At 37.6% G+C, this 27,984-nt stretch overlaps 1 protein-coding gene across 1 annotated transcript; it reads left to right on the top strand.

The window, feature by feature from the left end:
* Positions 1 to 227: 227 nt before the first annotated feature.
* On the top strand, positions 228 to 26,533 carry NUP35 (nucleoporin 35). The gene is made up of 9 exons (XM_081096110.1): positions 228 to 377; positions 3,794 to 3,964; positions 6,899 to 7,026; positions 10,557 to 10,617; positions 16,868 to 17,009; positions 22,354 to 22,423; positions 23,384 to 23,512; positions 24,767 to 24,931; positions 25,895 to 26,533. Exons 1-9 carry the CDS (start codon positions 338 to 340, stop codon positions 25,970 to 25,972), a joined length of 984 nt encoding a protein of 327 aa, XP_080952236.1. The 5' UTR covers positions 228 to 337; the 3' UTR covers positions 25,973 to 26,533.
* Positions 26,534 to 27,984: the final 1,451 nt, after the last annotated feature.

The following is a 27,984-nucleotide window of genomic DNA, read 5'->3' as shown; positions in this document are numbered from 1 at the left end:
CTCACGCTAGTTAAGAAACCCCGAATACCAGGACTCGCGCGTCTCTGAAACTCAAACACCAAACACCAGGAGCCTCAGGGCGTAAGCAGATGCATCCCGAGAACCGTAGTTCCCACGCAGGTTCCCACCTTCCCAGGAGATGCTGGGAGATGCTGAGTCTGCGCAGAGACCTTTGCCCCATTCCAAAAGGACGGCTCCGGCGCCCGGAGCGTCTGAGCGGCGCACATCCGGAAGTGACGTCACTCCGTCAGGCAGCGCGCCCCTACCCGCGGGAGACTTTCCGCCATTTTTTGAAAATCGGGAGGGTCCGGAGCGAAGTGTAGCCACCGCCGCCGCGATGGCAGCCTTTGCCGTGGAACCCCAGGCAACCACGTTGGGTAAGTGAAAAGCTGCCCTTCCTCGCTGGCACTGCGATCCCCGCCGCAGGCCTGGGAGCGGGCAGAACTGAAAGGCCGGAGCCATCAGGCTCTCGCCTGCTAGTTTCCGTCTCGAAGGGGGAGCCCTCGGGCCGCCCGTTTTGTGCCCCCTTAAGGGCAGCCCGCCGGACGTGCAGGTACCTGAGACACCCACCCCCCGCGTCCTAGACAGGATCCGGGCATTGTCTGTAGGAAGGGACCTACCCGCCTACACGTGGGTGGGGGTGGGCGGTGCCCCGCGGTGTGGTTGCCTAGCATCGCTCCTGGGTCGCCTGCGCTTGTGGTTCCTGCTGGATTTCACCCCTCTCCTGGCCTTGGCCGGGAATCTGTTTGATGAAAGGAGCTTGAGTCGTGCGGCGGTAATAAACCAGACGATGGCACCCATCGAGATGTGGCCTTAACAAAGGAAGCCCGGAGTTCGCACCTTATTCCCGGCCTTCGTCTTGGGAAAGGGGCCCAGTGTTGTAGGTCTTTTCCTCAGGTCAATCAAGTAATGAATTTTGAAAAGTTTATTCCCATTGCGGAAATACGTCGTTTAAAAAAATCTAAAAAACTCCCACAGGATGTCGATTTCCTTTTTGTCTGCTGAGTTTGGGGACTTGTGAGATCTGTGGAAATTTTTAAACCGTTTACTATAGAGACATTCGAAAATTAGGTTACAAACTTTCTGAGTTTGGAAAGAGAGTAAGCGTGTTATGCTTCTGCAGAATGAGTTTTTGTGGGGGTGTTTTGTTGTTTTAGATTGGAATGGTATATAATGCTTTGCATGTTATTGCAAAATAAGTTTCTTTTTAGAATAGAGTAACGTGAACTGTTTTAGTATTAGTCATAAAAAACTAAGTGTATAATAGTGCAAATACGTACTCTGCTACGTTTAGATTTATGTACAGTTGTTGGCCTCCGTATTTGTGTTTTGCATTATGTTAGAGGTCAGAAAACTGTTCTAGTTCTACAGTTTTCTACTCAAAAAAATTTTCCGAGTGCAAATTTCTTGGGGGTTACAAATGTGAATAAACCAAACCCTTCCCTGTTTATTGTCTAATCAGAGATCTGACATTAGCTGATATTACATGTTCAAGTCCTCATATTGCAGATATTCTAGGTGAGGAATAAACATTTTCCCAAAACCTAATGGTATATTAAAAGTAAGCGTTATGCCCTGGCTGGTTTACCTCCGTGGATGGAGCGTTGGCCTGCGGACTGAAGGGTCCCGGGTTCGATTTCCGTCAAGGGCACAGGCCCGGTTGTGGGCTCCATCCCCAGTGTGGGGCGTGCAGGAGGCAGCCGATCAATGATTCTCTCTCATCACTGATGTTTCTCTCTCTCTCTTCCTCTCTGAAATTAATAACAATGTTTTTTAAAAAAGTAAGTGTTACTTCAACCAACAGTGCTACTGAATAAGACAGTACTTATTTTAGCAATACAGACTGTGAAATGGAAGCTGGCTCTCTCATTAAGTGAAATTTAGCCTGAAGGGTGGTTAGTGACAGTCTGATGGAGTTCTTTTTGCCCTTACTCTAGTGCTTTCTACTGTATCACCATATATATCCACATAATATCAGAACTTTTTTTGACTTGTTACAATTGCTATATTTTTTCTGTTGTTAAATGGGAGATTGAAGGTAGATGGCGCTACCTAAAACTTTTATTACTGAATATCTGTTCAGAAAATGCTTTTGGTTTGACTTTAGTGTTTGTTCTTTGGAAATATGTAATAGTATCATAGTAATATAGTAACTAGCATTTGAAAATAATTACAATGTAATTATAGTTCTTTCTGCCTTATTTCAGTATTTGCTTTATCTTTTTCCTAAATTACTTTGCCTTTTTCCTCTTTTATGCACTTGCATTGCTAATATCTAGGTCTGTTATAACAAGATATGAGGAAGCATAAACGTGACAGCATTTGGATAGCAAGAAACACATTTTTGAGGCTGTTTAGAAGTTAAGTAATAGTTCATAAAGATCATATAAATAACATACAAAACGTTTGCTATTTCTAAGTGCCATGAATCACATTTAGCTTGTCACATAGTCGAAAGTTAAATTTTCATAAGTAGAAATTGCATATTCTACATTTATACATTTATCACTCAGTTTTGGCTATTATAAACTACTGTTATAATAATAATGAATATTTGCTGAACATTTGCTATATATTCAGCACTGGGCCACGTGCTTCACTTGCTATAATTCTAATCAAAACTCTGTGAGTGGGTGATATGATTATGCCCATCTTGCTGAGACACTTGAATGCAGATCTCTGACTCCAGAGCCCATGTTTTTCTTATTATGCTATTCTGCTTTGAAATTAGAGTAAGTTATAGCTTCCTTATCTCCATAATGGGAATAATAATACCTACCCTGTAAATTGTGGAAACTAATGTTGAAATGATGATTGTTAAGTATCTGTTCTCTTTTTAATTGAATTTATATCAGGGATACTTATTGATTATTCATAATTTTAAAATAAATCATTTTTAAAAATACCTTTCCAAATATCTTAAATATGTTTCTTAGTTGGGATGCTAATCATTACTATTATTTCATATGTGCTCTAATGTATACATGATTATACTTTTATTACAAAAAATATTTACAGTTTTTGTGTGTAAGGAAGAAAAAAATGGGACATATAGTAAGCTAAACATTGTGTTTGATTTGTTTAAGTAACTTGTGTACCTTGTCCTTGTTTCGGTTGTTGCATAGTAGTTGACCCAGAAATGGAAAGTTTTCCTTTATGTATTAGGGATTTTTAAAAATATATATTTTAAACTAATTTTTTTTTAACCCAGAAGTTTGGGGCCATTCCCTCCCTCTCTCTGAGTAGCCCACTCCGTATTTGGAATGTACCTTCAGTAAACATTTTGCTTTAAAAAAATTAAATTATTAAATTCAAAAATAAGTGTTGATTCTTTTTTTTAAAATATATTTTATTGATTTTTTACAGAGAGGAAGGGAGTGGGATAGAGAGTTAGAAACATCGATGAGAGAGAAACATTGATCAGCTGCCTCCTGCACACTCCCCACTGGGGATGTGCCCGCAACCAAGCACATGCCCTTGACCGGAATCGAACCCGGGACCCGAGTCCGCAGGCCAACGCTCTGTCCACTGAGCCAAACTGGTCAGGGCAAGTGTTGATTCTTAAACCTGTGAAATGTTAATGAAAACAGTTGTCAAAGATTAATATTATTAATACAAAATTCTCTTATAGTTTTCTAGAAATAATTTTATTCGTTTTTAAAATAATAAATTCAACTGTGGTTTTATAGTAATTAACAACATTGATTAAATTTTCAAACTTATGCTAGATTCTTGCATTTTTTTGTTAGCTATTATAACATTAAAGTCCTTATTTTATTTCTGATTCATTTAGGATCTGAACCAATGATGCTGGGTTCGCCCACATCTCCAAAACCAGGGGTTAATGCCCAGTTCTTACCTGGATTTTTAATGGGGGATTTACCAGCACCAGTGACTCCACAACCTCGATCAATTAGTGGCCCTTCAGTAGGAGTAATGGAAATGAGATCACCTTTAATTGCAGGTAGGTAAATTGCCTAAAATAGTAATGTCAGTATCTGTACTAGAATTTTAAAAAGAGTGATGGTGCAGCATTCACTTTTGTCAACCCATTTATTAATTTAAAGCATTAAGTAATAGCTCTATTTTTCAATATAGGATTCTAAGAATAGAGGTTTTGTAAGCAGTATAAACTACAGTAGTCCCTATCCTTATCCTCAGGGGTTAAGTTCCAAGATCCCAGTGGATGCCTGAAACCAGAGATAGTATCAAACCCTATATATACTATGTTTTTATAGGCATACATACGTATGATAAAGTTTATAAATTAGGTAAAGTAAGAGATTAACAATAACACAATAAAATAGAACAATGATCATAATACTAGTGGCCTGGTGCATGAAATCTGTGCACATTAAAAGGGAATTAATTAGAGGAAATATTTTGATATTGCTATTTGCCCTTTCTCTATAATAAAAGCGTCAGAGATGAAAGAAAATTAGTAAAATATATATGAAAATCTTCCTTCTGTCAGAGTCTGGGGCATGCTACGGGACCCAGATTCAAGTCCCTGCCCACCCGTGTGCACCTCCAAATCATGTGAGACCCAGACCTGGCTGGCCCCACCCCCGTCAAGCCCCGCTGGGTGGGGGGCACAGCCTCAGGGTCCCCATCAAGCCCTGCTGGGCAAGGGGTGCAGCCTCAGGTCCCCTGGTCCAGCGCCGGGGCGGGGGGAATGGCCTGAGGTCCCCCATCAAGCCCCACTGGGTGGGGAGGAGGGGTGCAGCCTCAGGTCCCTGCTGATCGCTCGTTATGGGTGGTTAAGGGAACCCTGCCTCTTCTGTGGGCGCAGCCATCTTGTGATGGAGTGGGGGTCAATTTGCATATTACCTCATTATTGTATAGGATGCTGCATGTGGTTTTCTCTCTCTCAAAATATCTTATTAACTTCGTACAGCTGGGATACATTGGATAAAGGGATGGTCCACGTTTCAGTCTGGATAATGTGAGATTTTTATCATGTTACTCAGGATGCAATTTAAAACTTACGAATTGCTTATTTTTAGAATTTTCCAATTAATATTTTCCGACTGCAGATAACTAAAAGTGCAAGTATCAAAATCTCAGTAAGGGGGGGACCACTGTATTATAATTCTAAGAACCACCCATTAAAAAAATATGCATACTACATTTTATCCGATCTAAGATGCCATTGATTATAAAACTCACCATTATTTAAGTACCACTAAGAAAAAAGAACAAATATGATGAAATGCCAAGATCAATTTTTTTATCTATCATCCCTTTTTCAAATATGGTATAGTATGTGTGTGTGGGTAAGATGGGATATGGTCGTTTAACTTCAGCTGAATTCAACTTAATTAATCTTAAATATAATAATAGCAAATATTCAGTAAAAACCAAGTGTAATGTAAAAGTGGATAAATATGAATTCTACTTCTAGTCAGAGTTATTTAAAATTCTCATTTATAGTATGTTTAGTGAAAGGACTTACTTCACAAACTGGGGAAGCTTTTTACACAGGCTATGTAAATCGTCAGCGCAAAACGTTATTGCCTCAATACCACATATATCTTTTACAGGATGCCTTTAACAAAGAAATATTTTAAAAGATAACTGAAGTTTTGACTATGAGTAGTGAGAATTAACTACAAAAATGATTGAATTCCAAATGTGAGCTAATATTCTTTTGGTAGATGTTTAAAGATAAACTCTTCTTACTTTAATTTTCTTTAAGGTATTATTTTGTTTAAAGTGGTTATATTATTTATATATATGTAAAAGATCAGAGGGAATTATAAATTATATTTGAAGTAACTAACTTAAAAACATTCTGGACAGATTTTGGGGGGTTTTTTTGGTATATATTTTTCAAATGTGTTAATATTGTAGCTACCATATATTGGATACTTAAGAGCTAGGAAGTATGCTAAGTATTTTATTTTATTTTATTTTTTTTTATCAATCTTGAGGGGTAGGTAGTATCTCAATTTTTCAAGAGGAAACTGAGGCTAAATGCAATAAAGAAATTGCTGAAACTCACATGTTACTAAGTGACAGAGCAGGAGGGTAAAGCCCAGGTCAGTCCTGTTCTGTAGTCTGTCCTCTAAATAGCTTATGCTGTACTGTCTAGGCTCCGTCATTAGTCTTACAGAGGACACAGGCTGCTTCACTGCTTGCATGCTGATTCTCTGACTTACAAAGACATCTCTATAAAGACTTACAGAGATTTTTGTCTCTAAAAATTGGTTCTTTTAAAAATATGTTTATTATGTACTTAAATCTCTTTTTACTATGAGAAACATCAATGGGATCTGTTTAATTTTGACAAATGCCACATTATGGGATAATATTTAATCAAGTCTATACAGAATGGAGTTGTTTAATACCTACTTTCAAGTGAAAAAATAGGATCAAGTTTTGTGTTGAAATGCTAAATAAGCATTTTCTAGAGAAGGCAAAAGTTACATGTATTTACTAAAAACTAAAATTTCTATTTACTTATTCTGGAACCTTTATTCAAAGTGCAGTCTGTGGATCACCAGCATTGGCATCAGTAGGAGCTTATTAGACATTTATAATCCCAGGCTCCACCTCACAAGTTCTGAATCAGAATCTGAATTTTAACAAGGTCTCCCGGTGACTTTCATGTATATTAAAGTTTGAGAAAAACTAGGAGACAAGAGTTTAAGTCAGTATTTTTAAAACGTTTTTTAAAAATCTTATTTCCTAGCAAAGTGCTCCTGAGCAGTTTCTACAAAGCAACTCCCCGTCTCTCAGTTTCCTCAGTTATTAAATAGCAATCATTACTAAGTCACAGGATTGTGGTCAGGAGAATTAAATTAAATAGTAATGGCAATATGATTATTTTTAAAAATCGTATCAGAAAGATAGAAGGCTTCTTTGTTTTCTCACCTATTTTTTTTGTACATTGTAGGGGGGTCACCACCACAACCAGTTGTACCAGCTCATAAAGATAAAAGTGGAGCTCCACCAGTTAGAAGTATATATGATGACATTTCTAGCCCAGGACTTGGATCAACACCTTTAACCTCAAGAAGACAGGTAATACACATACCCTCACTCATATCCACAATTGATAATTTCATGTTTTTAGTTGGCTATAACAGTGAGGGTCAGTAATTTGAAATTTTCTCTGAGTCTGTTGTAGTGTAATTTTGTTGCACAGAATAAGCATTAAGGACATTTATCATAGAATCTACTTAAATAGTGTTTATCATGAAATGCACTTAAAAATGTAATAGAACTCCAGATTATTTTTTCATGTAGGTAATTCTGTGGTTTTTATAGGTATGCCTTTATTCACCTGTCCATGCCCCAGCGTACTTAATATACATGTAGAAATGTTTATGGTTTAAGTCACTCCAATTCTTTTAAAAGTTTAATATTTATACATGATTCTGTGAAAGAACAAATAAAGATTCAGAGTTTTATCCAGATGTAGGGTACTTCATAATGATTTGAGATCTTTGTTTTAGGAATTATTTTATTAATGTATCCTTTTAGAGCTATGTTCACTAAGTATTTTACTAAAAACACTGCCTCCTGCATATTTTTGAGCTGATAGTATAGTACAGTGATTTTCAATCAGTGTGCTGCCGAATTTTTAAAACATGCAATACCTGACTATTTAGTCAGGGTCACTGACCTCTTTTCCCTTAGACTCTCAAAAAAAAAAAAAAAAAAAAGACAACAGCCAACACAACAGTAGCCATCTAGTGTGAATGCCCTGTTTTGAACCATAAATACATAGGTCATATAATAGAGTTTCATCTTATTGGTCATGTCTCATAATAAGGTTACATCTGATTGGTTAATTCTTGGTACCAAAAATCCTTATATACAAGTATAGGCATCTGATTTTTTAAAAAGTCACTTTGAAGCAAAAAGGGTAGCTAATTACTATTATTATTACCTTTACAAATTAAACCTATTTTTTTGTCAGATTGGCAAAAATATATTTTTTGGTGTGCCACAGAATTTGAGTAATTCATTTATGTGTGCCATATGATGAAAAAGGTTGAAATTGCTCTCTCTGGACAGTGTGGCTCAGTTGGTTGAATGTCATCCCACACACCTAGAGGTCGCTGGTTTGGGGTCCATCTCCAGTGGAGAGTGTGCAGGAGATAGCTCATCAATGTTTCTCTCCCCTCTCCCCACTCCTTCTTCCTTCTCCTCTCTCCTCTCTCCCTTTCCAAAATCAATGAAAACATTTTTTGAAAAAGAGAAAAGAAAATTGCTGGTTTAGTATATTCCTGGTGTAGGTGTTCTGATGGTGATGTATGTTAAGCTTTGTTTGGTGTAGGTATAAGTGTTCTGTGGTGGTATATTCGGTCAAGAGATTTTGCAAGGTAGAGGTCTCTGGTTTGATGGGACTGATTACTCCAAGAAAGTGTCTAATACTAATGAAGTACCTATGGTACACAGGCTCTGATCTTACAGCTTAAGTGATTTGTCAAGTGTAAGGCAGCTAGTTAGTCTAGCAGAGCCAGGCTTTCAACCTAGGCAGTCTTAAATCTAGAGCCAGTGTTTGTAATTCTACCATGATAATTCTTGACTGTCACTGGAAAGGTAGTATAGATTTTTTTTTTTAAGTAGGAAGTTTAGTAGCTTTTACAGTTATGTGTTCTCTCCTTTTACATTATTGTGCTTAATAGGACATGCAAACAAAGTAAAGTGTGTCAATAAAAATGACACATTCTTTGTATAAAGACATTTCTGCTGTTTCCTTTGGAGAAATGTTTTATGCCTTTCCCTACATAAAATATAGCATAGTTGTTGGAAAGTTTATTAGAAAGCATCTTTCAGTAAATTTTGACTATAGGCTTGATATCCCTGGCATATTAGGGCTACTTGTCAAGCAAAGCAAAGATAATGCATTATGTTTAGACAATTACATTTTCTACCCAACACTCCTAGATCTGCCCAACTTTCCAGTACAGTAACCACCAGCCAAGTGTCGCTCTTGACACTTGAAATGTGACTAGTCCTATATTTAATTGAGATATACTTGTCTACTATAAAATTTAAAATTGCTTATATGACTTATGTTATATTTGGACAGTAGTGTTCCAGACTTAACAAATCCGGAATATTCTGTTTTGGGATATTTTTCTAAAGTTTGGTAAGTAAATATGATGTTCAGTTTGGTGTGAGAACCACTGGCTTAAAGTTTATGTTTTTGTTGCTCCTCTGACAATGCATGAAAAGAAAGGTAATTTATAGTAATTGCTATGTTCAAAATGTTTAAAAGGCTGCGGATCATAATTTGTAGAGAATGTTTTTGACTTGAAAGTTGGTTAGAATATTATAATTAGGTTAAAACCCAAATTAGACTTGCCTCCTGAGACTTTGCTCAACCTCTCTCTAATTATAAAAGATGTTGTTATTATGAATTGAACAGTACATTTTGTATCTCTCCTAACATTCTTTCAGCATTTGGTTCTCAATGCTAGATGATAAAATCTGGTTGCTAGATTTTAGATTTCCTTAATTCAATCAGAATCTGTTTTTTTAAAAATCTGTATAGCACCAGTTTGTCTCAGTGATAGAGCGCCGGCCCACAGACTGAAGGGTCAAGGGCACATACCTCGGTTGCAGGCTCGATCCCCAGCCCTGGTTGGGGTGTGTATAGAAGGCAACCAATTGATGTGTCTCTCACATCGATGTTTCTCTGTCTCTCCCCCACCTTTCCACTCTCTCTAAAAACCAATGGAAAAATAACCCCAGGTGAAGATTAAAAAAAAAAAATCTGTATAGATTTACTTCTAGAGAGCCTTGTCAGTCTTTTTTTTTTTTTTTAAATATATTTTATTGATTTTTTACAGAGAGGAAGAGAGAGAGATAGAGAGTTAGAAACATCGATCAGCTGCCTCCTGCACATCCCCCACTGGGGAAGTGCCCACAACCCAGGTACATGCCCTTGACCGGAATCGAACCTGGGACCTTTCAGTCCGCAGGCTGACGCTCTATCCACTGAGCCAAACCAGTTTCGGCAGTCATTCTTGATTTGGTATTGTTGTCTTTGTTTATAGAAGGACTTTTAGCTACTTTAATTTTCTCACATTTAAAAGAACTACTATTGATCATTTTGTAACTGTCTACCGGTAGCAGTGGAGGTATACTGTCTTTTATTGTGTGGACTGATTTGAATCTATAATACTTCATGGTTTGTGTTTGTTTAAAAATAAAATTTTGCCATCTTTCTGTTTTTCTATGTGAGCTTGGTGATTGAAGAATCAACATTACCTGGGTTAGTTCAAATATTGTACCTTAGGAACTAAAACCAAATAGCAGTGTTACTTCCTACTAAAAATAGTATCTTTTTACCACATGTGACTTTACTTAATTTAAACAAATGGTATGATAATGGTCTAGCATATTTTCGATTAATACTGCTCAACTAAAAAAAAAAAAAAAAGGGAGTACTGTTTGATTGTGAGCTAGTTATAGGCATCTCCAGTAAGGTAGATATTCAGTGGTCTATTGAATGAAGCCCTTTAGCACTTATTGTGTATATGTTATGGTTAGAACTTTGCATTTTTACCATACACTTTTCTTCTCTTTTTATGTAGCCAAACATATCAGTAATGCAGAGTCCTCTTGTTGGAGTTATGACAACTACTCCTGGAACAGGTAAGAGTGCCTTTTAACACCAAAGACCGTTCTCTACTTTTTTGAATGAAGATAATATGAGACCTTTATTGATAATTGCCAACTTTATTTCTTTTATATTTCAAACTTGGAGACTTTTCCAAATGTAAGTAATTTCTTTCAGAAAGAAAATACTTTGTATATTGATTCTTTTCTGAATTTAAAGGTAAAATGTGAACTATATTCAAAATTTTAAAAATATACCGTTTTGGCTCAGTGGATAGAGCGTCGGCCTGCGGACTGAATGGTCCCAGGCTCGATTCCTGTCAAGGGCATGTACCTTGGTTGCGGGCACATCCCCAATGGGGGGCGTGCAGGAGGCGGCTGATTGATCTCTCTCATCGATGTTTCTAACTCTTTATCCCTCTCCCTTCTTCTCCGTAAAAAATCAATAAGATATATTTAAAAAAATATACTTGATAGTGTCTACTAAGTAAACAAAAACTGTAATAAAAAAAGGCCATTGGAATTCGGAAGAAGAAGAATACATAAAGGAGTGAATAGTAAAAGGTGTTTTGAGAGATATTAATGCATATTTATAAATCTGTCATTAACTACTAACAGCCACTGGTTATACCTAGTTTTTTGGTTTTTGTTTAAGATTAATGGTATTTTTTTATCACATCAACATCATCATTAGCACAACTCTTCTTACATATTTATAGTCTATCTCATGTTCATTCAGCAAATAATTGAACACATGATCATGTACCAGGTCCTGAGAAACTGAACAAAATAGATAACCCTTGCCTTTATAGAGCTTACATTTATTTACAGAATTTACATTTATAAATAAAGTAAGTAAATTATACAGTTTGCTAGAAGCTAATACATTTTATGGAGGACAGTCAGTAAAGGGGAGTAGGGAGTGAGGGCTTACAGTTTTTAATAGGGTGGTGTATTAATTTTCTTATTGTTGCCATAAAAATTTACCACAAACTTAAAGGTGGCTTAAATAATACAGATTAATTATTTTACAGTTCTGGAGGTGAGAAGTCTGAAATGGGTCTCAATGGGCTGAAGTTAAGGCAATCATAGGCTGTGTTAATTTATGGAGGCTCTAGGGGAGAATCTGTTTTCTTGACTTTTCCATCTTCTAGAGGCTGCCCACATTTCTTTGCTTATGGTCCCCTGCCTCCATTTCAGAATCAGCAACTTTGCATCTCTCTGATCATTCCTCTTAGTCATGTCTCCCTCTCGCTTTTAAGGACGCTTGTGAATACTTAGGGCCATTCTGGATAATCCAGGGTAATCTCCCTATTTTAAGGACACTGATTAGCAGCCTAATTCCATCTGCAACCTCATTCTCCTTTGCATATAATGTTATGTATTCCCAGATTCCAGGGATAAGGACAGGGACACGGGGGGGTGGGGGGGGGGTGGGGGTGGTGGTAGGACATTATTCTGCTTTCTATAGGTAGGGTAAAGAAACATTTGGCCAAAACCCTGAACTTAAGGGAGGTAGGGGAAAGTGTTATAGACAGGAAATAACAAGCACAAAGGCCCTGAAGTGGGAGTGTGCCTAGGGTGTTAAAAAAAGAGTAAGGAGGCCAGTGTGAAATGAACTGAGTGGGGGAGAGAATAGTAGGCAATGAGGTTAAAGAGGTAGTGGGGGCTAATGTTGCAGGGCCTTGAAGGTCATTGTAATAACTGGTTTTTCCTCAGAAAAGGTAGAAAACAGATAGAATGAGCCTGCTGCTGTGGTGAGAATAGACTTTGGGGTAAGGGTAAGGTTGGAAGCAAGGAGACCAGATAGAAGGCTACTGCATTAATTCAGGTGAGGGATGGTGGTGGCTTAGATATAAAGGAGGTGGGCCCTGGCCAATGTGGCTCAGTTGGTTGGAGTGTTGCCCCATGCACATTCCAACCAACAGGTCGAGAGGTTGTGGTTTGATTCCTGGTCTGGGCACATGCCTAGGTTGTGGGCTTGATCCCCAAGAGGGGATGTGCAGGTGGCAGCTCTCCCTATCTCTCTAAAAGCAATAAGAACACCTTTTAAAAAAAGAAACAATAGCAAAATTTAAAATGGACCAAATCAACAATTATATAACACAAATTGTAATAAACACCCAGGTAAAACATTGTGTCAGAATGCACAACAAAAGCAGTATCCAAATCCAGATTTCAGTTAACCAGTCTGTGAATCCTCACTGGCAGTGTCCTTAAAGTCCAGATTTCTACTTGCAGTTTGTTCAAAGCTACTTAGGCTTTTTCTATTATGCTCCTCTAATTTCTTGCAACCTCTACTCACCGCCCGATTCCAAAGCCACTTCCACATTTTTAGTTGTTACAGCAGTACCCCACTTGTACCAATATATGTATTACTTTTAAATTGCTGCCATGACAAATTACCAGAAGCCTTATTGACTTAAAACAATACACATTTATTATTGTGTTTCTATAGGCCAGATGTCTGGACACAGGTTGGTTCTTTCTTTAGAGCTCAGGTGCCAATAGGGATATGTTCCTTTCTGGAAGCCCTGGGGATGAGCTGCATCCAGACTCATTCAGGGTATTGGCTGAATTCAGTTTCATGTGGTTAGGACTGAGGTCCCTGGTGTTTTGCTGACTGTCACCTGGAGGTTGTGCTCAGCTTCTCGGGGCTGCGCTCATTCCTTGGCTCGTGGCTCTCCTTCCATCTTTAAATACAGCAAGTGGTAGCTAAATCTTTTGTGTGCTTGGAATCTCTCTGACCTTTCTTGGTGGATCTTTGACTTGACTTTTCTGCCAGCTGCTGCTAATTCTTGCTTTTCTGTTTTCAATATTGCTACATTTAAGGTGATTGGAGATGTTACATCTTATCTCTCACACATTATCTCAATATAATTATATCAAACTTTATTCCTTTGTTATTTTTATATTATTATGACTAAAGCATTGTCAGTGCTGATTCAAGTATTATAATTTATCCTTTCTGTAAAATTTTTTCTTTAGTTAATAATTGTCTTTTTCCCCATTTGTCTAATTTTCTATGTGCCATTTGCTCCCATTTTTGAAGCAAATGTTCTTTTGCTGTTATACATCTGTCTTTTTTTAAAATGTTCATATTGTGAAGCACATTTTTAAATTTGTTTTCAACTAAGACCATCTCTCTTGTAGCCTCTCTTGGCTGTTTTCTGTTTCAGCATGGTGTACAGCTATCATCCTAGGACTTGCTTTAGCAAGTTTCTAGAGTTTAGCTTTTCCCTAGATGACATGCATTCTTAGTTTATTTCTAAAAATAATATGTTTTGGTGAAGAACATATTTGAGTAGCTTTCTAGGAAAGCTTGCATGGGAAGTGAAATTTAGGACCTCTTCTGAAAACCTTTTTTTCTGTCTTTACACTGAATTGCTAACTTGGCTAAGTATTGTATTTTACATCAGAATTTTGGAGGCATCATTCCATTGTCTTCTAGCTTCTAATGTTCTATAGAACTTATTTACAGTGTAGATTCCTGAGCCTTTGTATGTGGCCTGGTTTTGAAAAATTTAAGATCTCTCTGTGGTTTGTGTTCCCAATTTCACAAATGTGCCTTGGTTTAGGACTTTTCCATTTGTTTCGCTAGGGAATTAATTGACGGATCCTTTAATGACACCCATAGTTCTGGGAAACTTCCTTGTACAGTATTTGATAATTGTCCTCCCTCTGTTTTCTCTGTTCTTTCTTCTTGGAGTTCCTGCTAATTATGAGCACTGTAGATTTTTCTAATTTTCTACTTTTTCTCCCTTACATTGTCTTTTTACGTATATTCTACTTTCTGAGAGCTGTCTTCAATCTCAGTTTCCAACTCTTATTTTTTTGTCATTTTAATTCCCACAAACCTTTTCTGTTGTTGATTTTTTAAATGTACTTAAAAATGTAGCTTCCTATTCTTGTTTCATAGATGTAGTAATAACTTACCAGTGAGATTAATGTTGGTCTTTTTTATTCCTGCTCATATTGTCTATTTTCTTCTGGCTCTTTTTCCCACCTCCTATCTTTCTTGGTGAAGGCATATTTATTGAATGAGTCACTAAAAAGCTACTTGGAATTAGTATATTTCTGTGATTAACATCAGCAGGAGGGGCTGAGAGGCTCTTTATCTCTATTGGGCTTCGTTGTAAGGGGATTAGATTAGACAATTAATTAGATTTTTGTTGGGAGATTATTATTTTATTCTAGAGCCTCTTGTTCCAACTGCTACTGCATTACAAAAAAAATAATGAAACTTAGTTTTGAGGAAAAGGAATCTACCATTCATCATCACTTCAAAATTTTAGTCCTGTTATGTCATCCTTTCTCACAGTTTACCAGTGGCATCCCAACTCATCTCAGGTAAAAGCCTAAGTCTTTACAGGGGCTTACAAAGTTTTTTTTTGTGACCTGGTATCTTGTTATCTCTCTGTGCTCATATAGTTGTTCTGACTTCATTGTGTAATCTCCCTCATTACTGTGCTAAGACTGGCCTTTTTTTTTTTTTATTCTTTTCTTTTTTAAATATATTTTTATTGATTTCAGAGAGGAAGGGAAAAGGAGTGAGAGATAGAAACATCAGTGATGAGAATCATTGATCTGCTGTTTCCTGCATATTCTCTACTGGGGATTGAGCCTGCAACTCAGGCATGAGCCCTTGGCCAGAATTGAACCTGGGACCCTTCAGTCCACAGGCGGACATTCTATCCACTGAGCCAAACCAGCCAGGGCAAGACTGGCCTCCTTGCTCTTTATCAAACACCAGTCCATGTCCTTTATCAGGGCCTGTGTGCTCACTTTTTTCCCCCAACTAATATTCACATCTTCACAAATTGGCATGTTCTGCATCCCATCTCCTTCAGGTTTTGTTTTAATGGCATTTTAGTGAAAATTTTTTTCATTAAACCTTTTCACAGATGTACCTACATATACTCCTTCTCTCCCTTTTCTGCTTTTTCTTTTTCTGTAGGATTTTCTGTTTTCTGGCATATTAGGTATTTACTTATTTGCCTCTTTCACTAGCATATAAGCCCCATTAGGAATAGGGTTTTTTGTTGTTGTTTGGTCCTCATCCATTTATACCTTTTTTATTTATTTTAGAGAGAGAGACACAGAAAGAGAAACGTCAATTGGTTGCCTCCCATATGGGGATCAACCAGCAACCTAGGTATGTGCCCTGATTGGGAATCTAACCCACATCCTTTTTGGTGCCTGGGATGATGTTCCAACCAACTGAGCCACCCAGCCAGGGCTGTTGTTTTTTTGTTTTGTTTTGATTTTTAATTTATTTACTTCTTCCTTTTTTAAAAAAATTTTTTTTTTATTGATTTCAGAGAGGGCAAGAGAGATAAAAACATCAGTGATGAGAGGGAATCATTGATTGGCTACCTCCTGCACACCCCACACTGGAGATTGAGCCTGCAACCTGGGCATGTGCCCTGACTGGGAATCGAACCGTGACCTCCTGGTTCATAGGTCGACACTCAATCACTGAGCCACGCCGACCGGGCTTTTGTTTTTAAGCCTAACTGTTTACTACTGTATCATAGATACCTGGAATTATGCTTGGTCCATATTTAGTACTGAAAAAATATTTTTTCTTTTCTGAAAAAATATTTCTTTATGAGTGAATCATTATTACTACTCCAGAGACTAAAGGCAAATGGTCTCTCTCTACTGCTCAGAAACATGTGGTCTCAATAAGACACCTCTGAGATAAAATGAACATGGACAGCATTTAGCTTGGCATGTTGGACATGTAGACATACTCATTAATTGGTATCTGTCATTGAAGGATAAGAAAAGAATCAGACATTTCAGATGGAAATGACCTGAACAAAAGAAAACTGCATTTACATCTTAGGAGTTAGGGTAGGGACCATTTAGTAGTATATTGGAGAAATAAGGGTAGAACATTAGAGTGGAGGCCTGGGCATTTGGATTTTGTTCTGTGGGTAATGAGTTGTTACTGAATATTCTTAAGGCAGAGGAGCCATGAGAAAAGGTTTGGAAGATGAACCCAACAGAAGTCTTTGAGGTTGACTAAAGATCCTTCTGGTGTAGGCTTAACCGAAGATTAATAAAACATTTGCAAAATCTTAAGTTATTCTCACTTATTAATGACTTCTCAAATTGTATGGTGGTATAAAATTATCATTTCAGAACAGTTGTGTATTTTAAATTATTTATGCAATTGCCAATTTTTAATATATTTTTTCCTTTAAAACTAAAAGCTTTGATTTAAAAAATAACCAAAATGTTTATATTGGTAACTAACTTACTAAATATACTAATATAGGGCAAAGCATGTTTAGTCCAGCAAACATTGGCCAGCCACGAAAGACAACGTTATCTCCTGCGCAGCTGGATCCTTTTTATACTCAAGGAGACTCTCTGACATCTGAAGATCACCTCGACGACACATGGGTAACTGTGTTCGGGTAAGGTTTCTGGATCATTTACCGTTAAAACAATAACACCCCCTCGTCAACATTTTATAATGAGTTTTCTCAAATATACAAAAAAATTAAAAGAATTGCACAGCAGACACCCAGATACCTACCACCTAGATTCTGCACTTAACACTTTGCTAAATTTATTTTTGTTGGTGCATTTCAGAGTAAGGTGCAGACATCAGTACAGATCACCCTGACACTTCATCGTGCACATTGTTATCTAGAGTTTAGATTATTTTCTCTTCTGTGTATTTGCTGGACATTGGAACAGGGTTGCCCCATTAGACTTAGGAAGCTCCTTTCTATCTTTCTGGTTAGTAACTGTTTCTCTGCTGAATAGTGGACTTTATCAGTTTGGAACTGACAAATTGAATTTCATATAAATGCTGTGTCACAAGTATACATATACTTTCTAGTCATGGAATATTGAATATTAATAGAAATTGTGCCTGACACATCTAGATGCATTTTGAATAGATTTTAAAAAATTTATCTTTATTGTTGAAAGTATTACAGATATCCTGTTTTTTTCCCATTGACCCCTCCTCGCCTGCATCCTCCCCACCCCAGGCCTTCACCACACATTATATCTGTGGGTTATGCATATCTATATATATAAAAGCCTAAGCGACCATTAACAACAGAACAGCCGGTTGCTGTGATGCACACTGACCGCCAGGAAGCAGATGCTCAATGCAGGAGCCTGCCGGCCAACCTCCAGGTCCCTTCCCCCGGCTAGCAGGCCCCAGGGCTGAGCCGGGGAACCGGGGGTGGGTGGCAGCGGATGTGGCCCCTTTCCCAGGGGGGATGAAGGTCCCACCCCTCAGCCAGCAGGCCCCTATCGGCCCGCTGCCAGCCTGCTGCGGTGGCGGTTGGCCCCTCCCCCCAGCCAGCAGGTCCTGATCACCCGATCGGGTCTGGCTCCGGACTGGGATGGGGAGCCAGGGGTTGGTGGCAGCAGACATGGGCGGTGAGGGAAGGAGGAGTCGGGGAGGCGGGGAACCTGATCCGCCCTGAACGCTGGCCAGGCTTAGGGACCCCACCCATGCATGAATTTCGTGCACCGGGCCTCTAGTATGCATATAAGTTCTTTGGTTAAACCTACCTACCTACCCACCCACCTCTGCCTTCACTCTGTGATTTGACAGTCTGGTCCATGCTTCTATGTCTGGATTTGTTTTTTAGATTCCACATATAAATGAGGTCATGTGATACTGGTCTTTCTCCGACTGATTTATTTTGCTTAACATAATATTCTCCAGATTGAATAGATTTGTAGATCAAAAAAGTACTTTAAAGTATCTTGAGATATTGCATCATTTACTGATGAGGAAACTGATATATAAATGGATTGATTTATTCAGAGGTTTATATCTAGTTATTAGTAAAGCTTCAGCAAAAATCCCAGGTCTTCTGATTTTTAAACTCTTATTGTTTATACTGTACTATATAAGATTTGTTTCTGAAAGTGTTATATGTCATACTGATATCAGACCTAATTATATTTCATTTGGGGGGTAAAAAAATATATAAAAATAACACATGAGCTCCTTGAAAGAAGAACAATGCACAGTAAATGTTAGTGGACTTTATTCAGTTTATTTAAAATTCAAAAGAATAAGAATATACAGTGAAAAGTTTTCCTTCCTGGTTTGGTCCCAAGTTACAGTTTTTTCCCTTTAAAGCAATAATTGCCACCTATATTTTGTATAATCTTTCAGAGAGATTCTATGTGTTACTGATTCTATGTGTATATAAAGTTAAAAGCAGGACCATTGCTTTTTCTTGTTCTGCAGAAAACCTGCACTCAGCTCTTTATTCATAACACTTGGGCTGGCTACTTGATTTTTGTGTGTGTTTGTTTAAATTTTTATGTTCTCTCATGAATTCTGTTTTTTTAATTTGGACGTCCACTGCATTCACATCTTAGGAGTTAGGGTAGGGACCATTTAGTAGTATATTGGAGAAATAAGGGTAGAACAAAGTCTGTTTTTTATGCTCAGTAGTAATGGTGTCAGTTATAAGATTCCTCAATAATTGTGTAAATTACTTTAAGTACTTCTTCTAGTCCTTTTTTTTTAAAGACATACACTTTCTCAGCTATTTATTTTCTGTTGGTTTTATTTTTTTAGTAACCCTCTATATGAGTTTAGTTGCAGGAATTAAAACATTTCTTCTAACGGATAAAATATTTTGATCATTTATAGAGAAATACATCAGGGTCAGTATGGTATACCATTCATTGCTTTAGGGTGATTCTTTTACAGGATATTGGAATGTTCCTAGTCAAAGTGGTCCTAGACTCTTAGAATTATGTTTTATTTCTGAAGTACCTTACTCACATGCAACCATTATTTTCCTCCTTCATTTGTTAGGCACCCTGTCTTATTTGTTGTTTTTCTTTAGGGTTAGAAATCATATTCAAGCTTATCTAATCTAATAAAAGAGAAACATGCAAATTGACCTTACCTTCACTATGCCCCAAGCCACACCCACCACCAATCAGAGCAACTATATGCAAATTAACCCAACCAAGATGGCGGCCGGCAGCCACGGAGCTGGATTAAGCAAGAGGCTTGGTTGCCCCGGCGATGGAGGAAGCCAAGCTTCCCGCCTGCCCTGACCGGCTGTGGCCTCTGCTAAAGGCAACAAAGTTTCAATTATAGAAGATAAATAAATCCCAGATACCTGCTTCCAGCCAGCATCCACTGGGAGCTTGGGTGGCTGGGGGCCATGGCCAGCCTGCAAACAGCCATCAACCCCTCACCCAGGGGACCCCTACCCTGAAGGGGCTGTGGCCAGCCTGCAAGCAGCCCTCAGCCCCTCACCAAGGCTGGCCAGGCACCCCAGCAGGACCACCCACCCTGAAGGGGGTGTGGCCAACCTGAAAACGGCCCTCAGCGCCTCACCCAGGCTGGCCAGGCACCCCAGCGGGGACCCCTACCCTGAAGGGGCTGTGGCCAGCCTGCAAATAGCCATCAGCCCCTTACCCAGGCTGGCCAGGCACCCCAACAGGACCCCCCACCCTGAAGGTGGTGTGGCCAGTCTGAAAACAGCCCTCAGCCCCTCACCCAGGCTGGCCAGGCACCCCAGAGGGACCCCCACCCTGATCCAGGACACCCTTCAGGGCAAACCAGCCAGCCCCCACCCATGCACCAGGCATATAATAAAAGGGTAATATGCAAATTGAACCTAACAGCAGAACGACTGGGAATGACTGGTCACTATGACACACACTGACCACCAGGGGGCAGATGCTCAATGCAGGAGCTGCCCCTTAGTGGTCAGTGTGCTCCCACAGGGGGAGCTCTGCTCAGCCACAAGCCAGGCTGATGGCTGCCAACACAGCAGTGATGGCGGGAGCCTCTCCCATCTCCTCAGCAGCACTAAGGATGTTCAACTGCAGTTTAGGCCTGCTCCCTGCTGGCAGGTGGACATCCCCCAAGGGCTCCTAGGCTGCCAGAGGGATGTCTGACTGCCGGCTTAGGCCCGATCCCCTGGGGAGCAGGCCTAAGCCAGAAGGTGGACATCCTCCTAGGGGTCCCAGACTACAAGAGGCACAGGCCGGGCTGAGGGATCCCCCCCCCGAATTTTGACTCAGCCATTCTACTATATCTCCTCTAGTATAACATAAAATTCCAGTCCTGAGTGCAGTGAGTATTTTACTCACATGGATTTTTTTTTTTTTTTTTTAGCTTCACCATTTATTTTTTTTTTTTATTATTAGTTAAGGTATTACAAATGTGTCCTCATCCCCCCCTTTAACCCCCAACCTCCCCCCCACACACAAACTCATGCTCCCATCCCCCCGTTGTCCATGTCCATTGGTTTGGCTTATATACATGTATACAAGTCCTTCTGTTGATCTCTTCCCCTTACTCCCGCCCTCCCCTACTTTCCTTCTGGGGATTGATAGCCTGATCGCTGTTTCTCAGTCTTTGGGTCTGTCCTTTTTCATCAGTCTATGTTGTTCTCTATAATCCACAAATGAGTGAGATCATGTGGTATTTATCTTTCTCTGACTGGCTTATTTCACTTAGCATACTCACATGGATTTTAATGTGTGGTATTTCTCATTTATTTTGGGGGACTCAGATTTTTTTTATTTTTTCCTAATCCTGGCCCCAGATAACTGAATTCCTGGCTAAGGAAACTCCAGATTTTCAAATTGAAATAGCTTTTTGGACTATATAAGTATTAATATCTTGTAAAATATTCAAATCATAGAGAACTTGATAAAGAAGAAAGTAAAAGTTACTTAGAATTTTCCCATACAGAGTATATGGCTATTAAAATTTTAGTAACCATCCTTTTAAATGTTTGTATTCAGTTGATACTGGCACTGACTGTTATTTTTGTTTCAGGACTAAATTTATGAATTTTCAGTTGCTCGGTATATAATGATATGACTATATAATTTTAAATTCTTTCTGTTTTAATAACTGTAGTATACCTAGCCCTAGCCAGCTTGGCTCAGTGGATAAAGCGTCAGCCTGTGGACTAAAGGGTCCCAGGTTCAATTCCGGCCAAGGGCATGCCTGGGTTGCAGGCTTGATCCCCAGTAGCGGGTGTGCAAGAGGCAGCTGATAAATGATTCTCATCATTGATGTTTTATCTCTTTCTCCTCCCTTTCTCTCTGAAATCAATAAAGAAATATATATATATTTTAAAAAATAGTAACAGTAGTGTACCTAAATATTTCTCTCTCCTCTCTCTTTTTCTCTGACACACACACCACCCTTGTAAAATAAATTATATACAAAACTGCAACTTTATAATTTTATTCTGAGGGCTGTGATAGTGGCATTGAGAGAATTTCAGAGGTTTCAGGGAAGGAATCTGGAGATATAGTAGAATGGCTGAGTCAAAACTAATTTTAACGTTTACTTTTGGGCGATGGGCAGTGATAGATTCAGCTGATGGGGGAAATGGGATGATCAAGGATTTCCTGTGGTTCTAGACCAGCTATTTTCAGCAGGTGTGCCACAGCGCACTAGTGTGCCACAAGAATTGTTAAAGCATGCAATGCCTGACTAGTCAGGGGCACTGACCTCTTTTCCCTTATTTTGTCAAATAAAAAAATGACAACAGCCAGTACAACAATAGCCATCCATTGTGAATCAAATTTATGCCTGTTGGGTTTTTTTTTTGGTCAGATCAGCAAAAGACATATCTTGGTGTGCCGTAGAATTTTAGTAGTTTATGTGTGCCATGAGGTGAAAAAGGTTGAAAATTGCTGTTGTAGACAGTTGGAAGGAATTTATTTTGAAACACTTGTAAGTGTGGTGATTTCTATTCATATTTATTGTTGGACAACTCTCTTTTTCAGGTTTCCTCAGGCATCTGCTTCCTATATATTATTACAATTTGCACAATATGGGAATATCTTAAAACATGTGGTAAGGCTTAATTCTTTTCACTTCAAGATTTAGGCTGAGGACAGATAAGCTATGAATAGAAGGAAACTTTGCTGCTGAATTTTGTCTGCTCCTACTTTTTTTTAAGTTTCATGGACTATTTCTGTTAGAATCAGGAAGGCTGGAAATTGTATAGTATTTGTCAAAAAGGGACAAAAAGAGAAAATAAGCCAGAGAACTAGAATTTCAGGCTTCTCTCCAACCCTTTTCTTAATTAGTTTACAGTCTTTTAAAACATAAATTATGCCATATATTACTGTTTTCCAATTTGAGCTTGTTTTATTGGGGATAAAGGAAAAGAGAGGTGTTCCTGACTTAGAGTTCTCAAGGCTTTTTAGCTTATAGAGAGCTTTAAAAAAAAATCCTTATCCAATGATATGTGTGTTTTTTTGATTAATTAAATTTTTTTTAAATAGAGAAAGAGAAGCATCAGTTGGTTGCCTCCGTATGGGTCCTGACCAGGAATGGAACTCAAACCTTTTGCTCCAGCCACTTGGCCAGGGCTTTGTTGTTGTTGTTGTTGCTGTTGCTGCTCCTGCTGCTGTTATTATCTTAGCCTTACACAAGTTATAAATAACCAAGGTTTTTCTATTACTAGAGATTGACTTATTTAACTTCTATACAAAATCAGGTGATGAATACAGTTTTAAAAATTTCATAGCAAGTATTGATAAGAACTTTTTACTAGAAACTTATCTTTTGAGAATTACTTTACTTTCAGATAATCTTTGTCGCATATTCTTTATATTAGAGAATTGAGAGCAAGCTAGAGATTACTGAAATTGTTTAATGGGATTTATGTTGAGTCCAACTATATAGCTTTTTATAGTGCATCAAATGTGGAAGCAGACTTATCTTCGTATGTTTCTAGTTTCTAATGTAATTCATTGAGTTTAGATTTTATATATTCTACATTTTAAGAGACAACTTTATTCTTTGCAGATGTCTAATACCGGAAATTGGATGCATATTCGTTATCAATCTAAACTGCAGGCTCGGAAAGCCTTAAGCAAAGATGGGAAGATTTTTGGCGAGTCCATCATGATTGGTGTAAAACCATGTATAGATAAAGTAAGTTATTGCTGATGTAAGGGAAATGCCTTAATCCAGTGGTTCTCAACATTCCTAATGCCATGACCTTTTAATACAGTTCCTCATGTTGTGGTGACGCCCAATTTCATTGTTACAAATTGAACATAATTAAAGCATAGTGATTAATCACAAAAACAATATGTAATTATATATGTGTTTTCCGATGGTCTTAGGCGACCGCTGTGAATGGTCATTCGACCCCAAAGGGGTTGCGACCCACAGGTTGAGAACCACTGCCTTAATCCATATGAAGAGCACAAATCTAAATATTGACATTGGTGGTTCCGTCACTTTGCTTCAGTAGGCCTCTTTTTCTTAGTTTGTAAACTGTGACGATATTATTGTACTCTTTTCTTGGTAAGCCAAATATATTTAGTCACAAGACGTTAAAATTTAGAGGTAATCCATCCCAACTATTTCCTTTTAAAGATAACGATGAGTTGAAAAGGACTTAAGTAATTTATCCAGAGTTGTTAAAGATGAGGCCTCAAGTCTATTCTAGGTCTCTTCTAAATCATTCTCTGTCTTATGCAAAGCAGCTTCGAATTCTTTAATTACTTTAAAGGAATAGTGCTATTTCAGAATTAAATATTTCACATGAGGGTTAACTTAAAGGTGGAAGCTTTTTATTTCTATTTTAAAATATTTAAAATTTATTATATATTTATATACTTATAAAACAATACTGAGCACAACTTAAAGTTTTCTTTGCGACTTAAAGTCATCCTGATCATTCTTTAAATAAATAAATGTGAAATATACTACCTACCAGGGACTGCTTGGAGATTATATACATACTTATGCACAGAGTGGACATGGTTCTTGGTGCTTATAGTCTAGGATCACTGTACCAGATGTTTGCAGAGGCTAGATGAGAATTTGGGGTTATAGGTACTAAATAGCACTGGACTTTAATTTTCCCTCCCCCCAGATTTTCCCAAAGACTTTTTTTTTTTCTTGCTGATTTTCCATAGTATTTGTTAGGAGATTCTTACTCTTGTGAGTCTGTAGTTGTCTTGAGGATATTTGAAGTCATTGAAGTTAAATTTCTGGCTGAACATTAGATCTCAAATGCTAGCCAAGAAACATACATTGTTTAATCAAGCCCAAAATTATTTAAAATATTACTTAGATCAAATAGAATATATCTTTTAATGAAGGTTTCTTTGTAAGTAGATTGTAATAATGTATTATTTTTATAACCAGAGAAGTTCTTTATCTTTGTTCCTCTAGAGTGTTATGGAAAACAGTGACAGGTGTGCTGTATCATCTTCATCTCTAGCCTTTACACCACCAATCAAAACCTTAGGAACACCATCCCAGCCTGGGAGTACTCCTAGGATTTCTACCATGAGACCTCTTGCTACAGCATACAAAGCTTCTACTAGTGACTATCAGGTATTTTAAGGATTGGATAAAAAGAATGTACTTTAAAGGTTGAAGTGCTTACTTAGCATATTTGACTTTTTCATTGGATTGATTTGTCTGCCATTAAATATTTCCCACTGAAGTGATTGACTTGATGAAACCTATAAACTTTACATTCTTTAATTTCCTGTTTTAAAAATGAGAATTTTGGTCAATTAGAAACATCTTGAATTTAAAAAAAATTCTTTGCTATTTTAAAAAACATTTTGATAGTCTAATTTTTTTTTTCTAAGTTATCTTGGCATATGTAAAAAGTTTTTCTTGTGGCATGAGGGAATATTTAAAAACCTATTAAATTGATAACTAAATCTGATGGTATCACAAATGAAGAGCCTTCAGTTCTGTTGAAATAGCCTTTGGTTATCCAAAGAAAACATTGACCAGCTTCCATTTCAAATTTTCTCATTTCAAAAATGTTTAAAGGACAAATTTATTTATATTCATTAAAGAATGGTAGGAGTATTATGACTCTCACTCAGTATGTTATTATCCCCTAACTAATAAGGCAGGAGTTCTGAACTTGCCTAGCAACAGACCTGGGCTCTAAAAGAGCAAATAAAAAAGTTGTCGATTTAGTCTTTTCACTTCCTCTTGAAATGTGGAGAAAATTCTTGAACTGGTGACATTTTTCCCCTTTAGTTTTTTTTTTTTTTAAACCAATATTTTAAAGCCCTCATCTCTAGTAACTTTTGTGTTTCTCCAGTTTTCTAATTTAAGGAGTAGATGTAATTTGCTTTGCCAAAGGAATAAGATTTTAACATTCTTAAAAACATACAGACGTTTTAACCAAAGCCATGTTTTAACCTTTAAATATACAGTTAATTTCTACAAATGCATTTTAATGTTTGGCTCTATTAAATTAGCCATTAACTCTAGAATTAACTATGATACTGAAGGAAACATAACCTTAACAATTGTGTTTTTTCAAAATAGGTCATTTCTGACAGACAGACGCCAAAAAAAGATGAAAGTCTTGTATCCAAAGCAATGGAGTACATGTTTGGCTGGTAGTATAGTGAGAGCTAAGAACTCAACCAACTACAAAGGAAGAGGCTGCTACACTAAAACAGCAGGGCACTGCCGGTTTTTCTTCGGTTAGTTATATAACCACTCTTGGCAGTGTTGGACAGCTATCTCATACTTCTTTTAGAAGCCTTTTTCTTTAAGGATACACCATATTTGTATCTCGCACTTTAAAAGATGCTTGAGACCTGTTTTAAAGAAACAAAAAAACTCTGTAAATAGAATTTTGTGTTTTCTGTGATAATGCATGTGTAAACACAAAACATTCAGCATTGGTAACTAAATTATGTAATTGAGTGCATTGAGGCTTTGTAGTCATGAGTTGGTGGGTGAATTTCTTGAAGGGGAACTATACAGCTGCTTCTAACAAGACACAGAGATTGTTAACAATTTGAATTATGGCCTTTTAATTTAGATAGTATTTAATATTTTAATTATCCTTGTTTGTATATGTCTTATCGTGGATTGTCATCTTTCAGTATTCTTAAACCAAAACAGTTTTTTAAAAGACCTAATGTTCTTGATAATAAACTTTGCCAATTATATGTATTGAATGTTTTTGAAAGAATGATTTATTTTATTATTACAAAAAGTTCTAAGTGCCTGCTGAAATAGAGCAAATCTGTCATAAACCTCCATATACCTGTAATCCAGCTTTAGTAACCATCAGTATGTTGTCATACTTTTTTTTCTCTCCCTCTTTTATTTTGTTGAAAGCATATCTCAAATGTGATGTCAGTTAATCTAGATACTTGAGGCTATATCAAAAAAGAACATTTCCATATGTGATTACAATGTCAGTATTATACCTACAGAATTAATAATGATTTCTTAATATCTAATATCCAATCTGTTTAAAAATTTCCCAAGTGACTTAAATGTATTTATGGTTGGTGTACACATGTATTTGGTTGTTTAGTCTTTGGAGTGTCTTGAAATCTAAATTAGTTCCCCTACCCCCAAACACACAGTAACTTGTTGAAGGAACCATGTGTGAGTTTCCTATAGCGCCTCATGGACTGAATTTGGTTGTTTCTTGTTTAACTTGTTCATCATCTATCCTATACCCTACAACAGTGATGGCGAACCTTTTGAGCTCGGCGTGCCAGCATTTTGAAAAACCCTAACTTAACTCTGGTGCTGTGTCACATATAGAAATTTTTTGATATTTGCAACCATAGTAAAACAAAGACTTACATTTTTGATGTTTATTTTATATATTTAAATGCCATTTAACAAAGAAAAATCAACCAAAAAAATGAGTTCGCGTGTCAGAAGTTCACCATCACTGCCCTACAAGCATGTCAAACTTGTCGAGTTTGACATGCTTGCTGGAAGTTAGATCTGGAGAGGATTAATTAATTAGATTCTGGGGTTTTGTTTTTTAGCAAGAATATTTCACATTAGTGTGATGTACTCTGTCAGATGAAATCAAGAGACACCTAATTCTGATAGTCCCCCTTTTAATGATGCTCAGGTTGGTCACTGGCCACATCACAGAGGAAGCCTTTACACCTTCATTGGAAAGTCCCCTGTAACATTTTTACATAATTTTTTTAAAACATGCATTTAGCCCTAACCAGTTTGACTCAGTGGATAGAGCGTCAGCCTGCGGACTGAAGGGTCTCGGCTTCGATTCCAGTCAAGGGCATGTACCTTGGTTGTGGGCACATCCCCGGTAGGGGGTGTGCAGGAGGCAGCTGATCGATGTTTCTTTCTCATCGATGTTTCTAACTCTCTATCCCTCTCCCTTCTTCTCTGTAAAAAAATCAATAAAATATATTTAAAGCATGCATTTAATGACATGTGTGTGAATCGGTTATTCCATTAAGGTTTGGAATGATGATTTTCCCAAATATATCATTCCTGATGTATTTATTAGCTGGAATTCTTTTATATAGAGGAATCTTGATCCATCCATGAATAGCACTATTTGGTTATCATAGAACACATATATGACAGAATAGCAGGATAAATATTTAGTCCTTTCTCTCTATTAG

Source organism: Myotis nattereri (assembly GCF_964212035.1).
Source record: "Myotis nattereri genome assembly, chromosome: 7".
NCBI classification, from domain to species: domain Eukaryota; kingdom Metazoa; phylum Chordata; class Mammalia; order Chiroptera; family Vespertilionidae; genus Myotis; species Myotis nattereri.
Note: the sequence above shows the minus strand (reverse complement) of the source record. Positions and strands in the feature narration are given on the sequence as shown.

Bases quoted from the DNA above. Each gene is read 5' to 3' on its own strand.
- NUP35 (XM_081096110.1), top strand. From the start codon at position 338: ATGGCAGCCTTTGCCGTGGAACCCCAGGCAACCACGTTGG. The intron at 7,027-10,556 runs GTAATACACATA...CTTTTTATGTAG, and splicing joins CTTTAACCTCAAGAAGACAG to CCAAACATATCAGTAATGCA. The intron at 17,010-22,353 runs GTAAGGTTTCTG...TCTCTTTTTCAG, and splicing joins ACATGGGTAACTGTGTTCGG to GTTTCCTCAGGCATCTGCTT.